At 37.5% G+C, this 26,301-nt stretch overlaps 1 protein-coding gene across 2 annotated transcripts in view; it reads right to left on the minus strand.

Annotated features, from left to right (window-relative positions):
- The window catches only part of ATM (ATM serine/threonine kinase), a 133,157-nt gene that overhangs the window by 34,740 nt on the left and 72,116 nt on the right, over nucleotides 1-26,301 (minus strand). For both annotated transcript variants that reach the window (XM_058663948.1, XM_058663949.1), the window contains exons 31-45: nucleotides 25,843-26,007; nucleotides 24,516-24,648; nucleotides 22,230-22,325; nucleotides 18,581-18,752; nucleotides 16,424-16,565; nucleotides 15,154-15,330; nucleotides 12,571-12,748; nucleotides 10,873-10,960; nucleotides 9,918-10,073; nucleotides 7,658-7,754; nucleotides 5,558-5,646; nucleotides 5,359-5,461; nucleotides 4,255-4,403; nucleotides 2,209-2,313; nucleotides 1,314-1,433 (exon numbers count right to left, since the gene is read on the minus strand). In XM_058663948.1, the coding sequence (XP_058519931.1) occupies nucleotides 1,314-1,433; nucleotides 2,209-2,313; nucleotides 4,255-4,403; nucleotides 5,359-5,461; nucleotides 5,558-5,646; nucleotides 7,658-7,754; nucleotides 9,918-10,073; nucleotides 10,873-10,960; nucleotides 12,571-12,748; nucleotides 15,154-15,330; nucleotides 16,424-16,565; nucleotides 18,581-18,752; nucleotides 22,230-22,325; nucleotides 24,516-24,648; nucleotides 25,843-26,007 (1,970 nt within the window). The remainder of the gene's footprint in view (nucleotides 1-1,313; nucleotides 1,434-2,208; nucleotides 2,314-4,254; nucleotides 4,404-5,358; nucleotides 5,462-5,557; nucleotides 5,647-7,657; nucleotides 7,755-9,917; nucleotides 10,074-10,872; nucleotides 10,961-12,570; nucleotides 12,749-15,153; nucleotides 15,331-16,423; nucleotides 16,566-18,580; nucleotides 18,753-22,229; nucleotides 22,326-24,515; nucleotides 24,649-25,842; nucleotides 26,008-26,301) is intronic.

Genomic DNA, 26,301 nt, shown 5'->3' on the forward strand with positions numbered 1-26,301 from the left:
ACCACCTAACGCCAGTAAGACTGGCCCACATGAATAAAAGCACCAACAACACTTGCTGGCGAGGTTGCGGGGGAAAGCTTATGTGATTTTTTAAATGAATATATTATCTTAAATATGAACCAAAGTTTTGCAAAGTGCAAAAATGCTATGTAGTAAGACCTCTAAAAGGTCAACAGAGGAGCTTATAAATAATGAACCTTTTTTTTCTAGAAAACATTATCACACACACACAAAATAGTCCTTGTAAACAAGCATCCTTCCGAAACAAGAACCGATTCCTCAGGCCTATCACAAAGCATGCTTACATCTTAGTTCTCCAATGTTCCCTGTAGTAAAACAAGGGAAAGTCAACAAGGGAATAAATAAATTCATTCATTACCTAATGAGAACGACTCTTGCCAACAAAGAAATAACACGGGAAGGAAAAGCTCAAATCCATAAAGCACCATCTACCAATGATATTTATTAAATCAATAAAAAATGTATACTGTGTAGTTTAAATGAATAGTATACTCAGATGACAAACTGAGCAATACAATACCATCCAATCAATCTCCTAGGCCTTTAGTGTTGAGACAAAAGATCAGTCAGAGAGATTAATAAAGATGATGAAGTAGTGACAAAGATATTGAAGCCTTTTGAACTATTTTCAACTGCCTCACAGAAAATCTTTTTTTTAAAGATTTATTTATTTTTATTGGAAAGACAGATACACAGAGAGGAGGAGAGACAGAGGAAGATCCTCCGTCCCATGGTTCACTCCCCAAGTGGCTGCAATGGCCAGAGCTGAGAGAATCCGAAGCCAGGAGCCAGGAGCACTTCCAGTTCTCCCACGTGGGTGCAGGGTCCCAAAGCTTTGGGCTGTCCTCGAGACTGCTTTCCCAGGCCACAGGCAGGGAGTTGGATGGGAAGTGGAGCTGCCGGGATAGAACCTGCGACCATATGGGATCCCAGCGCATTCAATGCAAGGACTTTAACCGCTACATTATAGCACCAGGCCCCAGCTCCCTCACAGAAAATCTTTACACAAATCTACAGAAATTAGAATTTCAATTTTATCCCAAATGTCTGTTGCAATAGGTCTGAAAACTTTTTAGTTCCCAGAATCCTGTTTATGTGCTTACAAATTATTTAATACTCCAAAGACGTTTCAATTTGTCATAACAGCTACTGATAATGTACCACATTAAACAATGAAATTCAGTAAAACCTGAAATCTTGTATTTAAAAGTAAAAATACATCTATCACAAGTCACTCCTGCTAACAAAAAAAAACCGCATTTGCTGATGAAGAAGTCCTGTGAATTACATACCTGGAGAAAAGCTCCCCAACATTTTCTAGCTCTCCAAGGGCCTGCAATCTGCTCAGCGTGGGGTAGACTGAATACACAGACTCGAGGCTGCCCTTACACAGTTCTTCCACTTCTTTTACTCTAGTGGTGGGGAAAAACATAAAGCCACTCTGAAAAGCAGAAAGAAGCTTTTAAAGAGACAAAAGTTCAAACTTGTTCTTCAAGAGTTCTCTTCGTAGGCCTTCCTGTTGATTTAATAACAGAATATTCACAAGAAACTGTGAACACCAAACAGCAATGAAAAGAAGTCATTGGAATCATACTGATCCAGATCTATATCCCTCTTATGGCACTATAACTTTGGGGAGATTACAAATAAGGCTAAATTATTCTACTTGTCTAGTTATCTCAAAGGTTAAAGAGTCTATGTGGAGAGATTTTCACAAAGTTTCAGCAGGTAACGAGCACTCACACAGTAGCAAAGGTGATTTCTGTAATACAGGTCACCACTGATAAAGAACATGTCTCAACTAACCCTTTCTAGTTAAGGATTTCCTCATACATCATCATATTTGTGACTCAGAGCAAGCCTGTAAGAATTTACCATCAATCACCATTTTAAACATTAATGCTAACAGAAGTAAAACACACAGCTACTAGAGGGGTTTGATTAAAAATTTCTAGGTCATTACCAATAGTTCCTTGAGTTTCAGGTTAAAAAAAATTATCCGAGGTCCCAAAGAGAACGTTTTTGGAGGGAGGGGAGGACAGATGACAAACACCTAACCATAACCCCAATCCTTTATCCTTGAATCTCAAAGCATGTTATTGGGCCAATCATTCCTCAAATTTTCAGAAGCCATGACATTGTTAAAATACAATGTTACAGAGTTGAAATACAGTAATTTTGTAATACCTGGCACATTTTAGACTTTCATAAAATGTAGAGAATTCTTTGTCTCTCAGAGACTGCAGAGCATTGTACAATGATTCATGGTAACTGGTTCCTTCCATTCCATTGCTGAGGTAATTTTTTGAAAATCAAGAAGAAAATACATTAAAAAGCAAAGAATTTTAAGATATACACATGCAGCAAATTTCAGTAGAGTACAAAATCTTTACCAGGGCACTAAAATTAATTTTTAAATGCACTTTTAGAAATTTGAGAAATTTGTATTTCAAAGAATTTCATGAGTATTTAAATTATTCAAGCAGACAAGAAGGGAATTTCTTAGATATTTTGCCTGGTTCATGTATTCATGTAGAGGTACTAGGATCAGATTCCAGAAATAGGGGATATATTGGTAGAAAAGTCAGATTAGATCCTTAAGTCTCCTGGGGTTTATACTCTGATTTAGACAAGATGGACACTAAAGCAAATATCAGTAATAACAAGGATAATTGAGATAATGACATAGTGATAGGTGGCTACTTTCAAATGCGCATTCAAGAAAAGTTTGAAGATAGGACACCTTGAAACTGGAATCTAAAGAAATCATCCATATGATAACTGGAAAAAAGCAGATCTATTATGGCCTTTAGTTAGGAACAGCTTGATTTGATTAAAACAAAACAAAACAAAACAAGAGTGTACCTGAGAGACTGAAAATACAGCAGTAACTACTGAAACAGCACATCTTAGCTTACAGAGACAAGTAGGAATCAGTTCATGTGGTAAAATGTTTTAAAAATAAGAGAGTGCGGAGGACACTGGGCCTAGTTTTAAGTCTCATGGGACACTATTTTTCATATCAGTGTACATGGGTTCATTTCCAGGTCCTTTTCTTTCAATTTCTATTTATTTTCACTTAATTTTGAGACAAAGATTGAGAAAGATTTTGAGATCTTCTATGTCTGACTCACTTGCTCCAGAACAAAGCCAGGAGTCTAAAATGCCAACTGAATCTTCCTTGTGGGTTTGAGCTGTTACCTGCTGTCCCTCAACATATGTATTAGCAGGAATCTGGACTGGCAGCAGGGTGGCTGGAACTATAACCAGGCATCCTACTAGGGGATGTGGATATCTCAGGCACTGAGGAGCTGCAGCACTCAACACCTGCCCCTCTGATCCCATTTCTGATTCCACACACTTCGGGACGCAGCAGCAGGAGAGGACGAATACTTGGGTCCTTACCGCTCATGTGGATCAAGACCCAGATTGAGTCCCAGGCTCCTGTCATTGGCCTTGTTAGGTTGCAGGCATTTGAAAAGTAAAAAGAAAAAGTGGACAGAAGATCTGTGTCTCTCTCTGCCTTTCAAATAACTGAAACAACAGGTACGTTTACAGCAATTTTAGAGTTGCCTGAGTTAGCCTCAACCTTTGGGAACATCTGGAGAATGAGGAAGTGGATAAAGATTCTCTCCCTGCTTCCTTTTCTGTCATTCCTCAAGTAAATGAACAAATTTTTAAAAATATATAAAGGAAATTAAGCATAATATCAAGACTATTTTAATTTTTAATGTTTGTATCAAAGACTTTACACAAATATGGAATTTTTACTGGATTAGGTATCTGGCATTTCATTCAGAAAGTATAGTGACACTACATACAAATTAGAAATCTTTTTCTTCCTGGGTAACCAATTTAGAAAAGTTTTTAATTGAAAAACAAAACAAGAAGTCTTCCTAAGGAAAGAAGAGAGGTCCTGTCCACCAATCCAGACAGGAAAAGCACTGAGTAAAACATAACCAGCATGATGCTTTCACCTTTCATTATATTCCTCAATCCCAGCAACATTAAGTGAGAAGATTCTTCATTTTTACTTTCAAAAGTATTTTTGGAGTACAGTTGTCCAAACTCAAGAATTAAATTAAAATAAAATACTAACTACCAGCTGCTATCTTGTTTAAGAATCTAGTGACATGACTTATAGCATCTACAGAATATAAAAAATGGAACTGTTGCATACATAGAATGTATAGAACCAGAAAATAAAACAAGGCAGGGACCTTTTCTTCATACCTAACAGAAGTGCTCAGGTCCCACTGCATATTCCTCCATGCTGCCTGGTAATGAAGTTCCTGTAGTTCAGTACAACTTTCCTTATTTTCATGATCTAAACCTTTTAGGTAGATGGAAAGAATATGGCACAGTCCCAAGTTCTGCAAGGCCTAAGTAGGAATTGTTACAAAAAAAAAAAAAAAAAAAAAAAGGTAATTTGGTAATTTAAGATATCCCAGGAAAACTAGAGGAAAAAAAAAAAAAAAAACAGCCACCATAAAACTTAACAAATACACACACATACACACACTTTGGTTCCTAACATAATTTTAAATCCCCCAAATTTGGTTATTGAGGTACAGCACATGAAGTTGTCACTTGAGCTGTCTGTACCACATGTAAGAATTCTTAGCAGCAAGTTCTCCCTGTGCTTAGGATGTAGTCTCCTGCTAATCCAAGGAGGCATCATGGCATGGCCCACATAATTGGGTCTGTGCCACCCTAGTGGGAAACCCAGATGAGGTTCCTGGCTCCCCGTTTTCGCCTGGCCTAGCCTAAGCCAGTGTGGATGTGTGAAAAGCAAACTGGCTGACAGATGATCTTTGTCTTACCCCATCACTCAAAAACAAAACTAAAAACTTCCCAAATATGTATATGTTTCCAAAACCAAAAACAAACCCACCAAAATAGAGCTCAAAGACTACTACTTAATGGAAAAACATTTCAAAAGTAACAGAAATGATACTGTGTACAGTGTACATCGCATGTGAAGTAGTGCCATATGAAGTACCTCCATGTGGAGACTCTATGTAAAATGTGCATTAATTACATTTTTCATAAACTTCTCGCAGCCTCCCCTTATACTACCTGGTACACTGCATGACTACGTTCTAGAAAGGTCTTCACCTGTTACAACATTATAATTAACAAATCTGTACCATCTTTCAGGTCAATAATGTATCTGACTAACCTGTGCATCTGCATTTTTAGCTAATACCTGGAAAACAGCTAAATTACAGCTGTATTTTAAGGGTTTTATCTATCTAGATATGAAATAATCAATCTCGTGAAATAATCTCAGACATTTACTAACGCTGGCTTTAACAAACCAGAAAAGCAAAGTACCTGAATTATTCCTGCCTGGCGTGTTGATGGGCAGATTGCTGTTTCAAGATCGTATGTCACCAGGGCTTTCCCCCACATGGCTTCATGTTCGTAAGTTCTCAGTCTACCAGAAGACATAATAACAATTTTGGGTTCCACATACATGCACCTCCTTCATAAACAGAACTGTTACACCACTATCGGAAAAAATGCTGTTTACCTGGTAAGGGGTTGTAACATTTTCCCACCACCACAGCCATAAAGACTATCCGGCTCCCCTATACTTCTGTAGATTTCTAAGAGAAGATCCTGAAAACACGAAAACAAAAACCAAAGGAAAATACCACTTTAAGAAATTCAGCAAATTCTAAATTCAGAATCAACATACAACTCCACAACTCTCAATGTTGCTACACAAAAAGTAATATACAGTGATATGGAAATAAATGTCAAAGATGTGAATCAGCAACACAGCAGACTGCTCCCAGAAAAAACCAATGATTATGGTCTACCTGAGAATCACTTGCAATTTCATGAAGTCATTAGAAATAAATACCAATTATACACAAAAATAATCACACGGCAAAAGCAATACTCAATAGCTAAAACTACATGACAAATGGAGTTCTTCCATTAAGTCTGACTCTTGAAAACAGGGCACCACTACTAATCCAGTTGTCTCAAGCAGTCTGGGAAGGCAGCAGAGGATAGCCCAAGTGCTTATTAGACCCTTGCATCCACATAGGAGACAGGTCCCTTGGCTTCAGACCAACTCAGCTCCAGCCATTGAGACCATTCTGGGATTCAACAGCAGGATGAAAGCTCTTTCACTGTCTCTCCCTCTCTACATACAACTTCTTCCCAAATACATGAATCTTGTTAAAAAAAAAAATTACACACAAAAAATTTACAAAGCAGACCTGGCACAATAGCCTAGTAGCAAAAGTCCTCACTTCGCACGTGCCAGGATCCCATATGAGCACTGGTTCATGTCCGGACTGCTTCACTTCCCATCCAGCTCCCTGCTTGTGGCCTGGGAAAGCAGTCCACGATGGCCCGGAGCCTTAGGGCCCTGCACCCATGTGGGAGACCTGGAAGAAGATCCTGGCTCCTAGCTTTGGATCAGCTCAGCTCCAGCCACTGCAGCCACTTAGGGAGTGAACCAATGGATTGAAGATCTTTCTCCCTGTTTTTCTGCTCTGTAAATCTGGCTTTCCAATAAAAACAAAAAAAAGCAAAGATGGATAAAGGGTGGGTAATCTTTTTACCGTCAGAAGCCAGTAGGATACTGGCAATGTCTTTTGTGGGTTATACAAAATCATCAACTGGAAAACTGAGCCTATTACAGATCTCTTCATTTTCCAGTCTCACCGTGGCTGCCTTCACAGGGCCCTTATATGACCTGTGCACTAATTGTGTGCTAGACACTCTCCACCCCTATAAAACAATCTCTGCGAAATAAAAAATAAAATGAAAGTATAAAAAAAACCCACTACATAGCCTAGAAAGCCAATCAAGAAACTCAAATGACTTGATGGTATCATTCCGGGAAATATTTTCTAAACAAAAATCTATTGATATTGGTATAATTCCATAATTTTAATTCAACTATTTCTACCAACAAGTATGAAAGCCAGCCCTCAAGAGTTGGAACGTTCAGTATCTAAGCCAAATATAGTGGTTTGGTACACAGCAGCTATTCCAAAAATGAAAGTAAAGGAATAGAAGTCTATAAGGAAGCTAAATAAGTAAGTAGACACATCAGCACAGTGGCCAAACACTAAGTTTATGGGAGAGAGTAAGCAAGCACAATTTCAATGGAATGAATGAAGAGAGGAAACTGATACAGGAAATACTGAGAACTTTTTCACAGAGCATTGACTACAAAGGGAAGCAAGGGAAGTGTTAAGATGTAGAACAGGATATAGAGAAGAAAGAAGCTACTCTGTTAGCATCAGAATGTAAAGGCTTTAGTCCGTCTATATTTGTTTGATACCAGAAGGTCTCAAACAGGAATCCTTATTCCTAGATGATTACTTTGTTGCTTTGAAAGAAAACAAAGTGTAAATCTTTGCATTTTTAAACACACTTTAGCTTTTAAAAAAAAAAAAAAAGCACTTTAAACAAAAGCCTACATAAAGCAAGTCTACCTGAACAAATTTGCAACTTTCTGTACAAAACACAGAACTCATTTTTCAGTTGCACAACTAAGCCTAAAGCCATGAATTTACCTGCAATATGCTTTAATTTCAGTTCGTTAGTCTTTATAATAATTAAAAGTATAAGCACCATCATAAATAATAGAAAAACTAATATTTACCTGTAAACTGATTCCAGTTTCTTCTCTACTTTTTTCACTCAAACTAGAAATAGCTGTGTTTTGGCTTCCTTCTTCAAATGTTATATTCGTACTTGTCCTAAGAGCACAACTCTAAATCAGAACATGTTTTCTGCAAGTGTATGAATACGTATACAATAGATTTATATGGGAAAACTAATGAAGGTTAGAATTATAACAGAATCAATAATTTATGCTTTGAAACATAATACCACATACCTAGGATGAAGAAGAAATTTTTCAATGTTAAATCTGTGAATAAAAATTTCATTTTAATGAAAATCTACGATATAGGTAACAAAATGGCTTATTTATGGAGAGAGGCCTGTTTAAAAACTGAGCAGTTGTGCCCATCTCTAACATAGCTCCTAAATATACTGTCAGTGGTTTATTTGTAGTACAACCTAATTAATGCAGACATAGCATAAGACACCACTTCATGCCTGGTAAACTGGCACAAATTAGGAAATCTAATAATATTTAAAAACTGAGAATGAAGTACATCAGTAGGATCCACTTAAACCCGGGATTTAGCAAATATACTAAGTGAATAAATCAAAACTCAGGTTAGCTACTCCAAGGCTTCAGCTTTAAACCATGCATTTTCAAAATCTTACTCAGTTCTTTAATTCTAAGATCATGACGGCTCTAGTATCTATGACAATAAAACACAATGTATAAAGTACACACTATCATAAATGATACGACCCTATTATTTACCTGCACATTTGTTTCTTTATGTAAACTACAGTTATGCCTTTGCTCCCTTCTTCCAATGACTTTCCCCACTGACATACTTCCTTACCAACTACACTGCGATAAATATACAAAGTGTTCAACCTTTTTGAAAAATCTCATACTACCTTATAAGGCTAAAAAATTTGCATAGTCTGCAACCCAACAATGACATATGTATCTACACTTGATACATAATTCATTAGTAAGAGAATGGGTAAGAGTAAATTATAGCATCTCCCACTGGCACAGCACATGCCAGTGACACACTTGAGAACATTAAGATACTTAAGATTGAAAATTAACATTTGTTTTCCAAGCCCTGTTTGGAAAAGCTGGAATTTACCTGTTAAAAATTCAAAAATTACAGACACCAACACGGAAGTCTCATATTTTCCTCAGAAATATATAAATAAAATACATTGCACAAGCAGTCTGGAGTATCTATCATGAAGAACTTGCTATTTAAGAGCATGAATAACAATTTTAAGAGAGCAGTTCATTCGCTGGACCTAACTGACATGGTTGGTGAACCACTGATGTTTATTTAGCCTACAAATATATTCATTTTGATCTCTTTAGAGTCACAAAGCCTGAGCTGACCTTTCTGAGTCACTGGGGAAAAACAACATTTCCTACACCCTATAAACCTCATCAGTTAAGCCTCAGTTACAAACAACATTTTTTTTCCTTCTGCTTTCTTTTTTTCCTACTTTTCATCACTATCAAGATTCAAATGATAAAAGAAAAGAAAAGTACTTAGAAATAGAGGTAACAGAAATTAGTCATATAACATCATGGTCAACAAGTAAAATGGCTCTTGAATATTTGAGGGATTAGAGGAAACCTAATATGACTGAAATTTTAAAAATAAAAATTCCTATTTATTTCAAGAAATTATCATTTCACTTGAAAACAAACTTTCAAGGGCCCCAATGCGGTGGCGTAGTGGCCTAAGTCCTCAACTTGCACATGCCAGGATCCCATATGAGCGCTGGTTCTAATCCTCCACTTCCCATCCAGCTCCCTGCTTGTGGCCTGGGAAAGCAGTCAAGCACAGCCCAAAGCCTTGGGACCCTGCACCCGCATGGAAGACCCAGAAGAAGCTGCTGGCTCCTTATCGGGCAGTTCTGGTCATCGCAGCCTTTTGGGGAGTGAAATCAGTGGAAGGAAGATCTTCCTGTCTCTCCTCTTCTCTGTATATCTGACTTTCCAATAAAAATAAGTAAATCTTTTTTTAAAAAATGGGAACTTTCTAAAATGTCTTTTTCAAAGGAAGACCAAGGTAAAAAAAATCTTTATTATATACCTTTACTGAAACGTCAACATGAATTTTATTTATTTTTTATTATTATTATTTTTAATTCATTAATTACATTGTATTATGTAACACAGTTTCATAGGTACTTGGATTCTCCCCACCCCTCCCCAAACCCTCCCACCATGGTGGATTCCTCCACCTTGGTCAACATGAATTTTAAAAAACTAAAGCTCGAAATTCCATTACCTTTTCTCTTGATCATCCACACTTTTCTTATCTGCGTAGATTTCTGCATAGAGTAGTGCTGTAAAGTGAGCAGCACAAGACTGAGCTACCTTGGCAACCTCTAGATAGTTCAAATCCAGCCAGAAAGCATCATCAAAAACTGTTCCTCTAGAGGGTCTAAAAAATATATATAATAAACATGATGTTATTTCACTTTATCAACCTCAACATCTAAAGAAAAGCACATTAGCATCATGAGGATACTTCTAAAGTTTGTGGGGAAATGTAATTGAAAGTTAAGCTTACTATGTTGCAAAAATATTTTTGAAAACTATACATTATACATTAGAACTACACATTAGAACGATCTTCAAAAGATTTACAGGAAACACGTATTATGAAAAATCTATCCCCAGATTTGGCACGAATATATGCACCAGTTGGCGATCTGGTTGTTGTGTTTCTGACCCAGCTTCCTGCCAATGGCCTGGGAAAAGCAGCAGAAGGCAGCCCAAGTGTTTGGGCCTCCACCACCCACTCAGAGATCCAGCTGAAGCTCCTGAGGTGTGGCTCAGCACACTGACCATCTCCACCTCTCCTCTTTCTGTACCTCTTTAAAAACAAGTATTGCTGTTTTAAAGAGGTAACACACCTAAGGATAACTTCAAAATTCACTTGTTCGTTTCCATAAAACATTTAGTTTAGAATAAATAAACTAAAGCACCTGTATTATTATTATTTAGTTAAGGTAACACTGTTGCTGGGACAGCTGAACCTGGAACTGAGAGCTCCTGACACCAATTTGAACCAAGGCTACACTCTGAATATGGTTTATTAAAAGGAGATTTATGTATAACACAAATCAAACATAACACATCACAGCAGCTTCACCTAATCATATTAAATTTCAGCCAACAGTGGCAATAAGTTGCACTTCTAAACCTCCAAACTCAAGAAACAATATTCATTACAATACCTCTTTTGTCTTCTCATATGGTCTACAACAGCAAGCATTGTTCTTTGGGATTTTTTATCCAAACAACACCGAAAAAAATGCTCTGGATCTAACAGATAAACAAAAAAAATATCATTTTAGTTCAAGCCGACTTACCTAAGCACATTCTTACTTCTTGTTGACCTATCAGTCTCACTCTAACCTATAACGTTCTAGGAGAAAATAAAGTTGATTTTAATAAGTATGAATGGATAAAAAGAATATAATGGCATGTCTCATACAGTTGGAAGAAATTGCACTTGTTAAAACGGACTCTATACTATGAGACACATTTAATTCTGAGGTGAATAACGCATTTATTCAAAAAAGTAGGATCTTTCACAAGACACTGGCCAGTAGACTTTCAGGAATAAGAGAGAATGTTTCTGATCACAGAACTCACTACTAGTGTGGGAGACTCTCATCCATAGTAGTAAGTGTGATGACAGGTGAAGTCCAGAGTGCTGTAGAGGAATACAGGAGGGAACCTACCTGGACAAGGAGAGTTCCACAGAAGAAAAAGAACATTCAAAGGAACAGTAATGACACTCAAGAGAAGCAAAGGACAGTAACTTTAGCAGAGATCATTTGAAGCAAGAAAGAACTTGTGGACTTGAAGAAGAGAATTTCAATTGTGCTAAATTAAAAGCTAAACAGAGAATTTTTGTATTAAGATGGTTGGTTCAGCGGGGGAGCCGCAGACAGTCCCTTTCTGGGTTCACCCTCTCCCCTCTGGGTCTCACGTGCTGCGGCCCAGTTTAGCAGGCAACACCCATTGGTTTGTGTAGAAGACAGGGCTGGAGACAGAACTGACCCAGCAATTCCAACCATTAGCATGTGCATAAACTGATTGGGGGGACAGATGTGCTGGACCCTGCATTAGTAAGCACACTTAAGATCAGGTCTGAATCACTACAGACGAGGTTTCCTTGGGGATCCCCCCAACTGAACTGCTGGAATAAGAACCCCAACCATGGAGAGAACTGCAGGTTCCATGGTCTGACAGTGGAATGCGTATGTCAGAGCTGGGCCTCCTCAGTGACTTAGCACAGTAGACAGCATATCCAAGTGCACATGGAGAATATGGCAGTAATCTGGAGTTTGCAGAGGACACCTGGTACCATGACAGGATGGAGGACAGAACAAATCTATCAACTACCCCAGCCAAATGTTAACAGTGAATATCTAGGCAAACAGAGACTATAAGGTAGACTATGCCAACCAGCAGATTCTGGAGAGATTTCATCGAGCTTGGAGTGACGAGATTGGCAGTAATTCAGAATTGTTGAACTATCAAATCCTGTTGAGCAAGACCCTCAGAGAATACCCCATATTGGAGACCCTGGGGTGGTATGGGGTGACTATCCTCCACCCCAAGGTACAGAGGCATTTGGGAAGCTGGCTGTGGCTTCTCCCCTCCCCTCAGATACAGGAAGTAAAAAAAGTGAATGTGGAAATAATGGTCTCACCCATCTTCCTGTAACCCCTGACCCTTATCACCGTAACTATGTAAATATCATCTAAATAAATTTAAAAATTTTTCCCATTAAAATTTGTCAAAACTTTCCATTCCACAAAAAGGCAATATAAATTTAGCCTGCATTTGACGGTATTCAAACAAATCTTACCTTTCTACAGTAATACAAAGTTAAAAGTAATGTCAGAAATATATCAGAATACCTGAATCCAAATTTGCAGGGGTTGTAGATCGGCTGTTTTGTGAGATGTGTTTTAAACAGCTGGTAAAAAATCCCTGAACATGTGTAGAAAGCAAATTTCTCCATGACTCATTTGTGTCTTGCAGTAAAATATCATGAATCAAGTAAGGAAGCAGAGTCTGACAAAAGTCAGCTTTCACCTAGAATATGTAACAATACAAAACTCAATATCCTAAGTGAAGCACCACATTTACCTAAAAATCCCTATCACTGGTATAAAACTCAGTAGCCTAACGTTCAGCCACAAGTTACACTCCAAGTGTAGAGCTTAACACTATTAAGAAAAACAGATTTAAAAGATAAAAGCTGCCAAAAATTTACTAGGGAAACTAAAATCTGTTTTTTGTACATTTTCTACATTTAGCAAACAGCTACAATAACCGTGTAAAGATGCTTGCTTTTGCTTGCCACTTATTTCAACAAGAGGCTGACACAGAGAAAGAGAGAGGATATCATTTGCTGGCTCAGTCACTGAATGGTCACAGTGGCTGGAGTCAGGCCAAAGATCAAGTCAGGAACTAGGAACATAATCTAGGCCTTTTACATTGGTGGCAGGCACCCAAATACTTGCGCCATTAGCTAATGCTTCTCAATGCTTACATGCTGAAATCAGCAGCTGGAGCCAGAACTGAACCAGGTACTCTGATGTGGGACACAGGAGTTCAACTTGTCAACTGCCAGGCCAAATGATGGCTACCAAATTTTATTTTCAAGAAAGCTTAACTTCTGGGTATAGAATTTGAGTAATAATTTCTAGTATATGTGAAACAACACAGAAATGTTTTAATACATGTCGTCTATTTTTTTTAAAGATTTATTCATTTTATTATAGCCAGATATACAGAGAGGAGGAGAGACAGAGAGGAAGATCTTCCGTCCCATGATTCACTCCCCAAGTGAGCCGCAACAGGCCAGTGCGCGCTGATCTGAAGCTGGGAACCTGGAACCTCTTCCGGGTCTCCCACGCGGGTGCAGTGTCCCAATGCATTGGGCCGTCCTCAGCTGCTTTCCCAGGCCACAAGCAGGGAGCTGGATGGGAAGTGGAGCTGCTGGGATTAGAACCGGCGCCCATATGGGATCCTGGGGTTTTCAAGGCGAGGACTTTAGCCGCTAGGCCACGCCACCGGGCCCCACATGTCGTCTATTAAAACAGTCCTCAACCTTATTTTATCACACTCTACAAATAGATTAATGATCATACTCCACACCAATATGACATTATAGAATACTATTTGCATGATTTTTTCTCTTTAAAGGCAAATCAAAAAGTCAATTTGAGAGCTAAAGGATTTATAGCAATAAGAACTAGAGCATGTATATTTGTATATTTAGAACATTTTACCTTCTGAGTCTTGGGTGTGTATGTTTAAGCTACCACACTGCTTTACTGATATGAGTGCAGTGTAGTATTACAGAGAATGTGGCAATTTAGTCACCATCACTACTTTACCTGTAGAAATTACAGTTTTTAAACTGTCTTCAATATGTGTGCTTCACTAAAATGCTTCTCAGGCATTTGTAATTGGCAGACACCATGTTTTCACATGTCTGCTAAGTTATATGTAACAATGTTATGAATAATGTCAACATATAAAGTGTAAAAGTTTTTGTTTATTTGGTATGTCCCTTTGTTCTTCATTAAAATGGAATGCATTGTACCTTCAGAATTAAAATGCTATTATAAGGGCAGGGTGAGTGATCCAGCAGTTCAGATGCCAGCTAAGAAGCCTGCATCCCATATCACAATACCCAGGCATGTCATTCATTTCTGGCTCCTGAACTTCAGCAGATCCTGGGAGGCAGCGATGATAGTTCCAGTAGGTAGGTTCCTGTTAGCAACACGAAGACTTGGTATTTGGTGGTGAAACCGTGAGTTAGCGGCTCTATGTCTACCAAATACATAAATGATTTTTTCTATGGTAAAATAAAAAACTAATTAATATATATAAAACTTAGTGACCCTATTAGAAATAAAATTAGAGCAGGTTTATGGTTAGTGCAACCAAATAGCATGTTGTTACCTCAAATCAAAAACCTACTGTACAAAGTTACAGCAAAAAAAAGATGGTTGGAGTCTGGCACAGTAGCCTAGTGGCTGGGATCCCACATGGTGCCAGTTCATGTCCTGGCAGCCCCGATTCCCATCCAGCTCTCTGCTTGTGGCCTGGGAAAAGCAGTAGACAAAGGCCCAAAGCCATGGGACCCTGCATCCATGTGAGACACCTGAAAGTAGCTCCTGGCTTCAGAACAGGCTCAGCTCCATCAGTTGTGGCCACATGGGGTGAAGGGTGGGGGGTGTGAATCGTTGGCTGAAAGATCTTTGTCTCTCCTCTCTTTATATCTGAGTTTACAATAAAAATAAATAAATCTTTCTTTTAAAAAAAAAAATGGTAAGTTTGCTGGATTTCTAACACCTAAAAACTTGGTCTTAATGCATTAAGATGGCATGCACTCTTCAGCTAGATAGGTCAAACACATGTATGCAGCAGCCTTATGGGATGAGGACAACAAGCAAGAAAGGAATTGAGCAAATTCTTCATCTTACTTCACACATCGGTTTTAACAACTGGAGAATTTCACTTTTTGTGCCTCCACTGTCCAAAAGAGCACAAGTTAGAGTTTTTATCCAAATATCATGATTTTCATTTTGAGGAATCCAGAGACTCATATCATCCAAGCCTTCTAAAGGGCTTTCTCTTTCAGGTCTGGGAACTTCTAAAAACTATATAAAAAAAAAAGGATAAAAAATATATAAATAAGAGAATAAGGAAATCATTTAACTTTTCCTCTCTAAAACAAAAACAGACATGGGACTGGTACAATGGCTCAACTAGCTACTCCTCCATCTGCAAGCGCTGAAATCCTATAGGGGTGCTAATTTATTTCCTGGCTGCTCCACCTCCCACCCAGCTCTCTGTGTGTGGCCTGGGAAAGCAGTAGAGGATGATGCAAAGTCTTTGAACCTGCATCCAATGGGATAACTGGAAAGACCTGCTGGTTCTTTGGCTTTGGATAGGTTCAGCTCTGGCCACTGAGGCCATTTGGAACATGAACCAGTGGACAAAAGATCTTTCTGTACATCATTCTCTCTGTAAATCTACCTTTCCAATAAAAATAAATAAATCCTAACATATATGCATATATAAACAAACTTGTTTCTAAATACAAATCATTTAAATTGAAATCTGCAAGAAATAATCACCTTCTGAAATTAAGACATTTAGGTTTATAAGACCAGAACAGTAGAATGATAAATTAATGGACCAGGCAGCAGGAAACTTGGCTTTTACTTTCACATTTGTCATTTTTACTAACATATCTACAAAAACCAAAATCTCTAATTCGTGGAATGCTTATATTGACAAGGAACAAGGGTTCCTAAACATTCTTCACAGAATATTTTCATGGAAAATGGAAAAACTCTGTAGGTCACCTAGTTTAACAGTATATTGTGTACATTAATGTGCCAATAAAATAATGGTTGATGACAAAATTTGTAAACCGTCCCTGGGATCAACAGTTTCCCTGCAATCAAAGGAAGGTTTTCTGTTCCCAAGGGAAAGATAACTCATCTTTAAGAGTATCCCCTCTCCTAAAAACAACCATCACTTCTCTAATTTACCTATCGCAGCTTTTCTGTACTGCCATATTAAAAATAGTGAATCCTATAGATTCAATAACTATGCTTTAAATTATTTCTAGGAAAGGCTAAATATCAATACAATATTTTAAGCAGTTTGATACTCATAACCCACATCAAACAAAATCATCCTAGACATAATGAATATTCAAAAAATACTTATCACTAAAGAGACCTTTTTTCTTGATGTTCTGAAAGGTTGTATATAGGCCAGCATGGGATCAGTTGTTGTTTTATAAACCTCCCAGAAACTGTGCCCAGTTTTTGTAGCCAAAATATTTTTCAAACAGGTAGCAGCAGCTGATCGAACTCTAACACTGAAAAACACATACAAACAATTCAAATGTTTGTCAAGACTACCAGTTATTAATTTTGATGAACAATTAAGCAACCTCCACCTGAAAAAAAATTAAAACTGAAAGTGAAAATTGGTAAATTTTACTTTTATAAAATCCTATAAAATCAAAGTGAAAATTAACTAAAGATTTTTATTATTCCTTCAGGAAATGTGAGTTACTAATAGCAGCAATTCATTTCATTTCATACAACAAAGCCAACATAAAGACTTGTAAATCCAAAGAACTTATAACATCTAAAATATCTATTAAAAATTTTAAGGGCCTTCCCTTTGGTTAAAAAAAAAATCAGTAAGAGAAACTATAATACAAGCATAATGAAAACAGCTGACCAGAAATGCCAAGCATGCACAGTAAACCTAATTCATCCTATATGCCTCCAAATTCAATTCATCAGCAAGTCCTGTGGGTTGTGTTCTAAAGACGTATAGTGGGAGGCTTCCATCCTGATTCAGTGAGCTATGCTTCTGTCTGTGGTGTCAGCATGCCCTATTGGTTAGTCTCAGGTGCTCTACTTCCTCTCTAACTTCCTGTTAATTAGCTGGGAAAACAGCCGCAGACGGCCCAAGCACTTGGGCCCCTGCCACCCATGCGGGATACTGAGATGGAGCTCTGAGTTTTTGGCTTCAGTCTAGAGCAGCACCAGCTGTTGGAGCTATTTAGGAAACAAATCAGTGGACAGAAGCTATCACTTTTTCTGTCACTCTGCCCATCAAACACATAAATCTTAATTATAAAATATTATATGCTATTTCCGTCTACTGTCTTGTCTTATGACTGACAATCTAATTCAAGTCACCATCACTGCATCATCTCTACTCTGAACTATAAGCTTCATAATCAGTCTTTGGTTCCCGCTTTTGCCCCTTCACGATTGGTTCCCATTTTTACCCATTTGCTCTATAAAATCCAGAGCAAAGTGCATTAGCTATACCATGACTATGCTCAATTTTAAATCCCATAGTTTCACTGAATTTCAATTAAAAACTCAAATTTCTTAGAATCAGATCCTTCCTTTCTAATTCATCTCCTACTATCTTCCTTCAAACCAGGCTTCTTTTAGCTCCTCAAACAACACACCAAGTTTATTTCCACTCTACCTACTTACTGTCTACAATGCTTTACTCCTAATCATCTCACAGTTGATTCTCGATCACTGTATAATAAAAGGTTGGGAAAGAAACCATGCCAACACTTTAAGGTAATAAGAACAAATACAAAGGAGAAAAATACAAACCTAGTAAATCCATAAGGATAACATGGCAAGTAAGAATTATTACCAATTATTTATTCTTCAAGAAAAGAAGGAAGATGGCAGTGATTTGGGGTGAATAAACCAAGTAAAAACATTTTTATCTTAGAGAAAGACACCTAGTTGCAAGAAAAACTTTTGGATCTACCACCTTAAAAATGACTGTTGTCGGGATATAAAAATATGTCAATAAATCAGTAAATCAACCAATAGGAGACAAAAAGCAAACCAAAGTAATCTGACAACCAACAAGCTGAATTTCCAATAACATATATTGCAATTTTGTTCTGCACGGAATAAAAATGAGCACTATGAAACTAACTAGTTTAAGATTTTCACAATTAGCCACCACAGCTTATTTTAAAAGAACCAAAATAAAAGCTGGCTTACAAAAGGATACATCTCTGATTTTGACAAGTGCCTAAAACATTATTAGTATTTATAGTCCACCTCAATTTTCTGTAGAATCAGCTGGAATTTCCTTATTTACTATTTACCTTGCTAGTTCATTCTCACTATAAATTAATCAGGACCTTCCCAGAACATGGTAGGAGTGATGATTATGTGGTAATAATAATAATATATGTTTTTATTGAAATATTTGAGATTTTTAAAAAGTATACAAAAGACAGTTTTAGCTATAAGAAATATAAATTCATGTAAACTATTACTCTCCATGAAGGGCAGATAAAGGGTGATCAGACATTCAAGCATCAATACGTACCAGTCTTCTACCAGGGTATTATTTAGGTGGGTCACCATTATTAAAGTCCAACGAAGGTCTTTATCTTCAAGCAACTCAAAGGCCTTTGTGTAAGATGCATCTTTATTGTGTTGTATAGCAATGGTAGAGAAATTTATGGGACCCAGTTCTCCTAAGCAGCTTCCAACAGCCTCTACATACACAAATTCCACTTTAGTAAAGTCACAGATACAACATTATACATGAAACAGTCATTTCTGGTTTAAAAAAATTACTGTCATGCTTCAATTATTGTGAATATAAACAAAAGTACATGATATTTTATCATTTCCTTTACATAACATCCATGAAGGCAACAGATATTTCCCTGTACAGAATCAGATACAGGAGACAGATTAACCAGTAATGGAAATCAGATATTGGGCCTAAACAGGATTATATAAGCGTTACAATCTCAAAACTGAAATCTGAGTGTTACCATATAAAGTTGATAAGTCTTAAACATGCAACTTAATAGAAGCATGTGCAGGCATACATGTTGTTTTCCCATCTTTGCTATCTCTACTCAAAAGAAGATACAATGTTTTTAGCATACTAGAGGACTCCTTATATTCTTTCCCAGTCACTGTGGTATGCGCTAAAATATCTCCACAAATCCTCTGATAGTCTTCCACTAGAAGATGAAGTGTAAACTCCTTCTCCTTGAGTTGGAGTTGTACTTACAGATTCACTTTTTTTTTTACTCTTTTTTTTATTCATTAATTACATTGTATTATGTGACACAGTTTCATAGGTACTGGGATTCTCCCCACCCCTCCGCAAACCCTCCCACCATGGTGGATTCCTCCACCTTGTTGCATAACCACAGTTCAAGTTCAGTTGAGATTCCCCCATTGCAAGCGTGTACCAAACAGAGTCCAGCATCTTATTGTCCAGTCAAGTTCAACAGCTTCTTAGGTATACCCTCTCTGGTCTGAAGGCAGAGCCAGCAGAGTATCATACAGATTCACTTCTAATGAACAAATGCTTGAAAGTCTACTTTCTGACTTAAACTTATTCCCAGTTACTTATTTTCTAGATGCAATCCTAAAAAAAAGTTACTTTTTTAGTTTCTTTTTAAAATTATTCTTTGTTAATAAATAAAAAGACAACTGATTTTCATGTGTGATCTATTAAGGCCACAACTTGGGTGAAATAATTTGTTTCACAATTTTCTTGGAGATTATCTACAATCTTCTACGGGGAATAATGTCAACTATGAAAGGAGAGTTTCACTTCCTTTCTAACTTGGATCCTTTCAATTTCTTTTTCTTGTCTAACTGCCTTTGTTAGAATATCCAGTGTAATAAGTAACAGTTATGAAAGCAGGCCACCTTGTCTCATTGCTTATGTCACAAGGAAAGCTTTTAGTCTTTCAAGTTTAGTCTGATATGTATATACATAAAAAACAACCATGACTTCATATCACACAGAAAAGTGACTGAGGATTCCCAAAACAAGTCAGGTGTATCTGCAGAAGTGGTACTACCACTAACAAAGGAGTGCTTTAGGGGTCAGGGGTGGACCAGGCTGAAACGGTTCATGTCATCCACTGGCAAACCCAGGCGCCAGAACGGGGTGTGGGTCTGGCCGGGTTTGGCTGCGACAAAAACCAGTGCACAAGACGGGAAGCCAAGGTGAGGTTACCTGTACTGGATTTGAATGCAGCACCAAACCAGCACACATGAGAACCAGGAAGGGAGAGGGCAGAGCCGGCGGGGGGATTGAGGGGCTGGTCCCCTCACCGGACAGCTACTCCCACTAGATAGCATGGGCAGGGATGGGGACAGACCAGACTAAGGAAGTGGTGGGTTCCCCCCTCTTGGGTCACTACTCCCGCGGGAGGACATCAGAACTAGGACGAGGGCTGGGGTGGCTAGATGGAGAGGCACTCAGCAACATCTGTGAGGGCTAGATAGTTGAGTTGGTTAGAAGGAACTAAGCTTTAATACCCATTGATAGGTATAGGAGCCAAATGGGATGTGGGACAGACTGGACTAGTCGGCTATGCACATTGGCAGGCCAGGGTGGGAGGCGGGGCTGGAGGGGGTTATTGTAGGTCGCCCCCACTGGGCTACAGCTCCCACTAGTTGATGAAAGGGTCGAGTACGTGCTGGGCAGAACCAGGCTGGACTACAACACCCATTGGTTCCAGTGCAAGTCGGGACTGAGAGCAGAACCAACCCAGCAATTGCAACCACCAGCTGATCGTGGAGATGGACTGTGCCGGGCCCTGTGCTTACTAGAACATATGGGAATCTGGTCTGGGAATACCTCAAAGTTTCTTTGGAGATCTCCCCAACCGAACTGCTGGACTCAGAACCCTAGCCAAGAAAAGAGAGAGGACAGAACAAGTCAATCGACCACCTCAGCTATATGTTGGACAGCGAAATACTGGGCAGATAAAGACTCTATGATGGACTATGACAATCAATGGATTCTTCAATGACCTCATCGAGCTGGAAGTGGCGAGATTGGCAGCGATTCACAACTGGAGAACTATTACAACCACTTGAGCAGGTATCTCAGAACATGCCCCAAATCCAGGACTTTGGGCGGGTGGGAAACTGGGTGGGGCTTCTCCCTCAATATCCCCATTTACCTCAGATACATGAAGGAAACAACATGGACATAAAAATCTTACCCACATCCCTATAGCCCCTAAACCTTTACACCATAATTAACTATGTAAAGATTGTTAACAATTAAAAAAAAAAACAAACAAAGGAGTGCTTTACCCCATCAAGGGAAACATGCAGGGTTTTGTAAGTTTATATTTACTGGTCTGGGTAGCAGATGCACAGGTATGTTTTGCTTGTACACATTCTCTAAGCTATATACTTATCATTGCTGTTTCTACATATGCATCTCAAAAAACCTACAAAAACAAAGTATGAAAATATTGGGTTCCTACTGAGAAGCAAAAGATTATGCTAGCCAAAGAAAGCAGAATCTGCAAAGTATGTTATAACTGCCAATTTTCTAATTTTAAGCAATGCTGTCAGAACAACTTTAAGTTGCCTTTGTGATTTTTTCTACATCTAAATGCCTGCACTAGACATAAGTTGGCTGTTCATCTTACGTTAGGTTTTGCCTCAACTGCAAAATTACTTGAATGCTTCAAAATGTGAGTTTAAGGAGATGGAGAGAGAGAGATCATTATATCTATAAAACTGTATTATGGAAAAATAATAACTATAAAAAAGCAGAAAAATGTAAAATAAAAAAACATATGAGTTGAATCTAACCCTCGTGCTCGCTTCGGCAGCACATATACTAAAATTGGAACGAATCTAACCCTCCAAGTCTTCATTCTTACATGTGGCTTAAAGATATTAAGTATCACTTATACTGATAAAATACATCAAAAGTCAACATTTTTGCATCTTAATCTAACATATTTCTGCTCTTCCTAAATTACCCAAATTACTACTACTGTATGTGTACAATTATCAACTTTTCACCTTATAGAAATCTTTAAGAAAGCATGAGAGGGTAACTACAGATATTTCAAATAAAAAGAAATAGAACTCGGCATCTTTTATTTCCCCAACTCTCAATGACACACTTTTTCCTTTTGTAAGATAAAGGCAATTATCCCAACACTGAAATTATTAGCCAAACAGTTTACCTAGAACTTGTCTTTCACCAGTGCGGTTTACTGCCATCTTGGATAACTGCAACAAGTTGACAATCAGCTTCACCATTATACCATCTTTTGGGTTCTCTAGCAGTAATTTTGAAAAAAAAAAAAAGATTATTAATATTCTTCTGTTTATACTATGCACATGCAATAAATTATCTAACTATAAATTTTGTATAAAGTTTAGAAAGGGTTGTAGGTCATTAGTAGTCTGAAAAATACAGAGAATAAGTCCAATTTCCTTAAGAAACAAGAGACAGCAACATTTGACAGAGAAAAATACCATCAATAAATTGTCCAGAAAAGCCAACAAACTTAGCCAAATCATAATTAGAAACACAAAATCATTCAACATGAAAACTTAAAAGGACCATGTGAGCCCACTTGACTTTTTGTTATCTAGAATTCAGAGTCTAGACCAATAATATCAAGTAGAACTTTGCAATGATTAAAATGTCTATAATCTGATAGTGAATTACAGCAGCCACATATCCTACCTCTCAAATTTAGATTTTGATTAACTAAAACATAAATGACCAAATATGACTAATGCTTGTAGGGGGTACTTGAAAAATGAAAGTTGGAATGAAAATTTATGCTTTTCATTAAGTTACAGTAATGGTTGGGATGCCTTGTCCCATATCCAAGTGTCTGCATTTTTGTCCTACATCCACTTTTAATCTTAGCCTCCTACACTCTTGGGAGCAACAGGTTATGGCTCAATTAGTTGAAGTCCTGTCACCCATTTGAGTTCTGAATTCTTAGCTTCAATCTGATCCACACAAAATATCATAGACATTTGGGGAATAAACCAACAGATGGAGGATCTGTTTCTGTCTTCAAAAAACAAAACATTCTCCAGGATTGTGGCATAATGGATTAGCCCACTGGCTGAAATGCCAGCATCGCATTTGGCTGCTCCACTTCCAATCCAGATCCCTGCTAACGTGCCTGGGAAAGCAGCAGAAGAGAGCCCAAATTGTTGGGACTCTGCGCCCATGCAGGAAACCAAGAGGAAGCTTGTGGTTTCTGCTTGAGCTAACTTCAGCAGTTCTGTCCATTTGGGCACTGAATCTTTGGATGGAAGATCTGTCTCTCTCTGTAACTCTAATTTTAAAATGCTTTTTAAATCTTAAAAAAAGACAATTAAAAATTTTAAACTTTTATTTTAATGTCAAAAAAATATCTGAAATATACAGATACCAGGAGTCAAGAAGTTCATAAGATGTACATGACAGGAAAAGTTTGCATGAATGAAAAAAAAAAAGGTTTTGCAGCAAAATAATTTGTAGATAATTCCATCTCCCATAGACTTGTTAGCGTATCCAGATGACAGAGTTAGTCAACAAACATTCAAGAACAAGAGACCGTTGTGGGGTGGACATTTTGGCCCAGTTAATTTAATCACTGTTTAGGACACCCAATTCCCATAACAGACCACCAGTATAGTCTGGTTACTCCATGCTTCTGTTCTAATTTTCTGCTAACTTGCATGGTGTATAATACATTATGGTACAAAGATTTTGGCTCCTGTCATCCACAGAGTACACCCAAATAGCTTCTAGCTCATGCCTTGGGCCTGGCTCAGTCCTCATAGCAGCAGGCATTTGGAGTGAACCAGCACATGGATGAGAGCTCTGTCTTGCTCCCTCTACCTCTTCCTCTGCCAAGTTGCTTCTCACATAATAAATCTTTACAGAGTGCTTTTATATTTTATCTAAGGAAAAGACTCTAGACACTAAGCACAGATGGTCAAAACCAGCTTCTAAAAGTACTGAGAAAAATGAAATTAAATGGTAGAGGAAGACAAAACACAAGAGGGAAAATGTCTAATTCAAGCGCAATACTGGATGATATAAACTCAATCAATATAAAATGTTTTTCTAGAGAAAAAACACTGGAAACAATATAAGTGCATAATAGATACACATACACACATACATATAACACACATTGCAGCATATGACAGAGACATTTGTTTGTAGGCCTGGCTTTAAGGACTTAAAATTTTTGTTTTAGGCAGCAGGAAGGTGTGACAAATTTTTAAACAGAACAATTACAGAAGCCTATGTGAGTTTAGAGAAATCCTTCTGGCAGAAAATGGATAAAATGGAAACAGTTTAAGAAGAGAAAACCAGGTAAGACCAGTTTATGGTTAGATGAGAAATGATGACCTAAATGGTGAGCAACTCAACTAAAAAGACAAGCACGTGAGCAAAAATTTATGACAGATTTTTTCAAAAAGCACTTAGGACCACATCTTTAAATTAGTACCCTGAGAGGCTCTCACAAGATCCATCATCTGATCTTTATGTTGTGCAAGTTGTCTCTGAAGATCTTTCAATCCTTCAAGCCTTGTCAGTGGAAGTGCATCGTAAACACTAACTGACAGAAAGTGATTAATTTCCTAGAAGTGGAAAACAGTTTCAAATTTTAATTTGATTTCAACATTTGTTAATTAAGGCTGTGAAATTAAGCTTGGTAAAAGTAAAAAAAAGTTATAAATACCTTTTATAGAAACTATCTATGTATCTATACTTTGTTTGCTATCACTAACAAAGCATAAATAACTTTCGCACATTAAACTCTATCATGTTTTAAACCTTTAGATTCTAAAAGACTCCTTCAGGATGAAATAGATTTCAAAATCACTGCAGTATATTCTATTGCAAATAAACTTGGAAAAGCTTAAGCTTAAATTTCAACTTGTTTCCATCTTATTTAAATTCATTCTCCAATATATACACTAAGATTTAAACACTATAAGATCATTAATGACAGATACATCTGAATATAATTTTGAAGCATAAAAAGATTAAAATGAGATTGAAACTTGAAATACTCTTTAAAAAGTTAGCTATTAGGGTAGGCATTAAGCCTCCATTCCATATCGGAGTTCTTGGGTTTAAGACCAAACTCTGCTTCCAATCCCAGGTCCCTGATAACGCACACCAGTGAGCAGCACGTGGTGACTCAGTACTTGGGTCTCTGTCATCCACGTTACAGTCCCAGATTCAGTTCTAGAGTCCTAGACTGTGCCTAGCCAAACCCCAACTACTGTAAGGTTCTGGGGATTGAGCCAGTACACAGGAACACATGCATTCTGTCTTCTCAAACTCCTGAAAAAGTGAAATACAACCTTTAGTGCAAATGCTATATTGACCTTCATATGATTCATAGCATTTTAAGTACGGAAACAGCAAAACGCCCTTGTATCACACCTCTTAAAAAATGAAATTGAGCTCTTTACCAGAAATCTTTGATATTAATGCTTGTATTACAAAGCAAGGAGAAACATTTATTTTTTTGTCACGAGGGTATATCTCACCTTAGGTTTTTCTTTAAGCAAGAATGTTTCTAATTGGCTAGAGCATTCAAGATTGTTAAACTTTTAATTGTTATTATTTCCCATGATATAAGGATTCCTTCCTCCTCGCCTTCCACCCTCTACATCACCCTCTCCCACCACTTTTCCCCATATTATTCCAGTAGTATACTCCTTCAGAAAGACTTATGAATTCTGCTATTCCAGTATATAAAAATGTTTTAGAAGACTGTCATATTCTAACACAGAAAATACATATGACAGAATTTTTGTTACCTCCGAGAGTGAAAAGGGTCCTCTATTGTATTTGATTTTTTGCTGGGTAACACGCAAATCTTTAAAAAGAACATGGTCAGGAAAAGGGTCTAGAAGTTTAATCGTGAGATAGAGGTTTTCATTATCCTTGTTATCTATTACTAAGTATTTCAACAAGTTCAGCACCTAAATATAATTCAAAAGTAAAGATTAGAGAGGAGAAATAATTAACTGTATTTTAAAACAAGACAACTAAAGCTTTCAATAACAAATGAACTAACCTAATTCTAATAAAATGCTATAATTACTCATACCTTTCATAAAACACAACTTTCAGTTTTAACATAAAAGCGGTTACATTGAAGAGAGATCTGAGGCTCAAAAATGTTAATAATGGAATATTTTATATATGTAATGTTAATCATGTACCATATTTACGTGAAACTGGTTTTGATCACTTCTACAATTCAGTATAAAAAG

This window comes from Ochotona princeps, chromosome 4 (assembly GCF_030435755.1).
Source record: "Ochotona princeps isolate mOchPri1 chromosome 4, mOchPri1.hap1, whole genome shotgun sequence".
NCBI classification, from domain to species: domain Eukaryota; kingdom Metazoa; phylum Chordata; class Mammalia; order Lagomorpha; family Ochotonidae; genus Ochotona; species Ochotona princeps.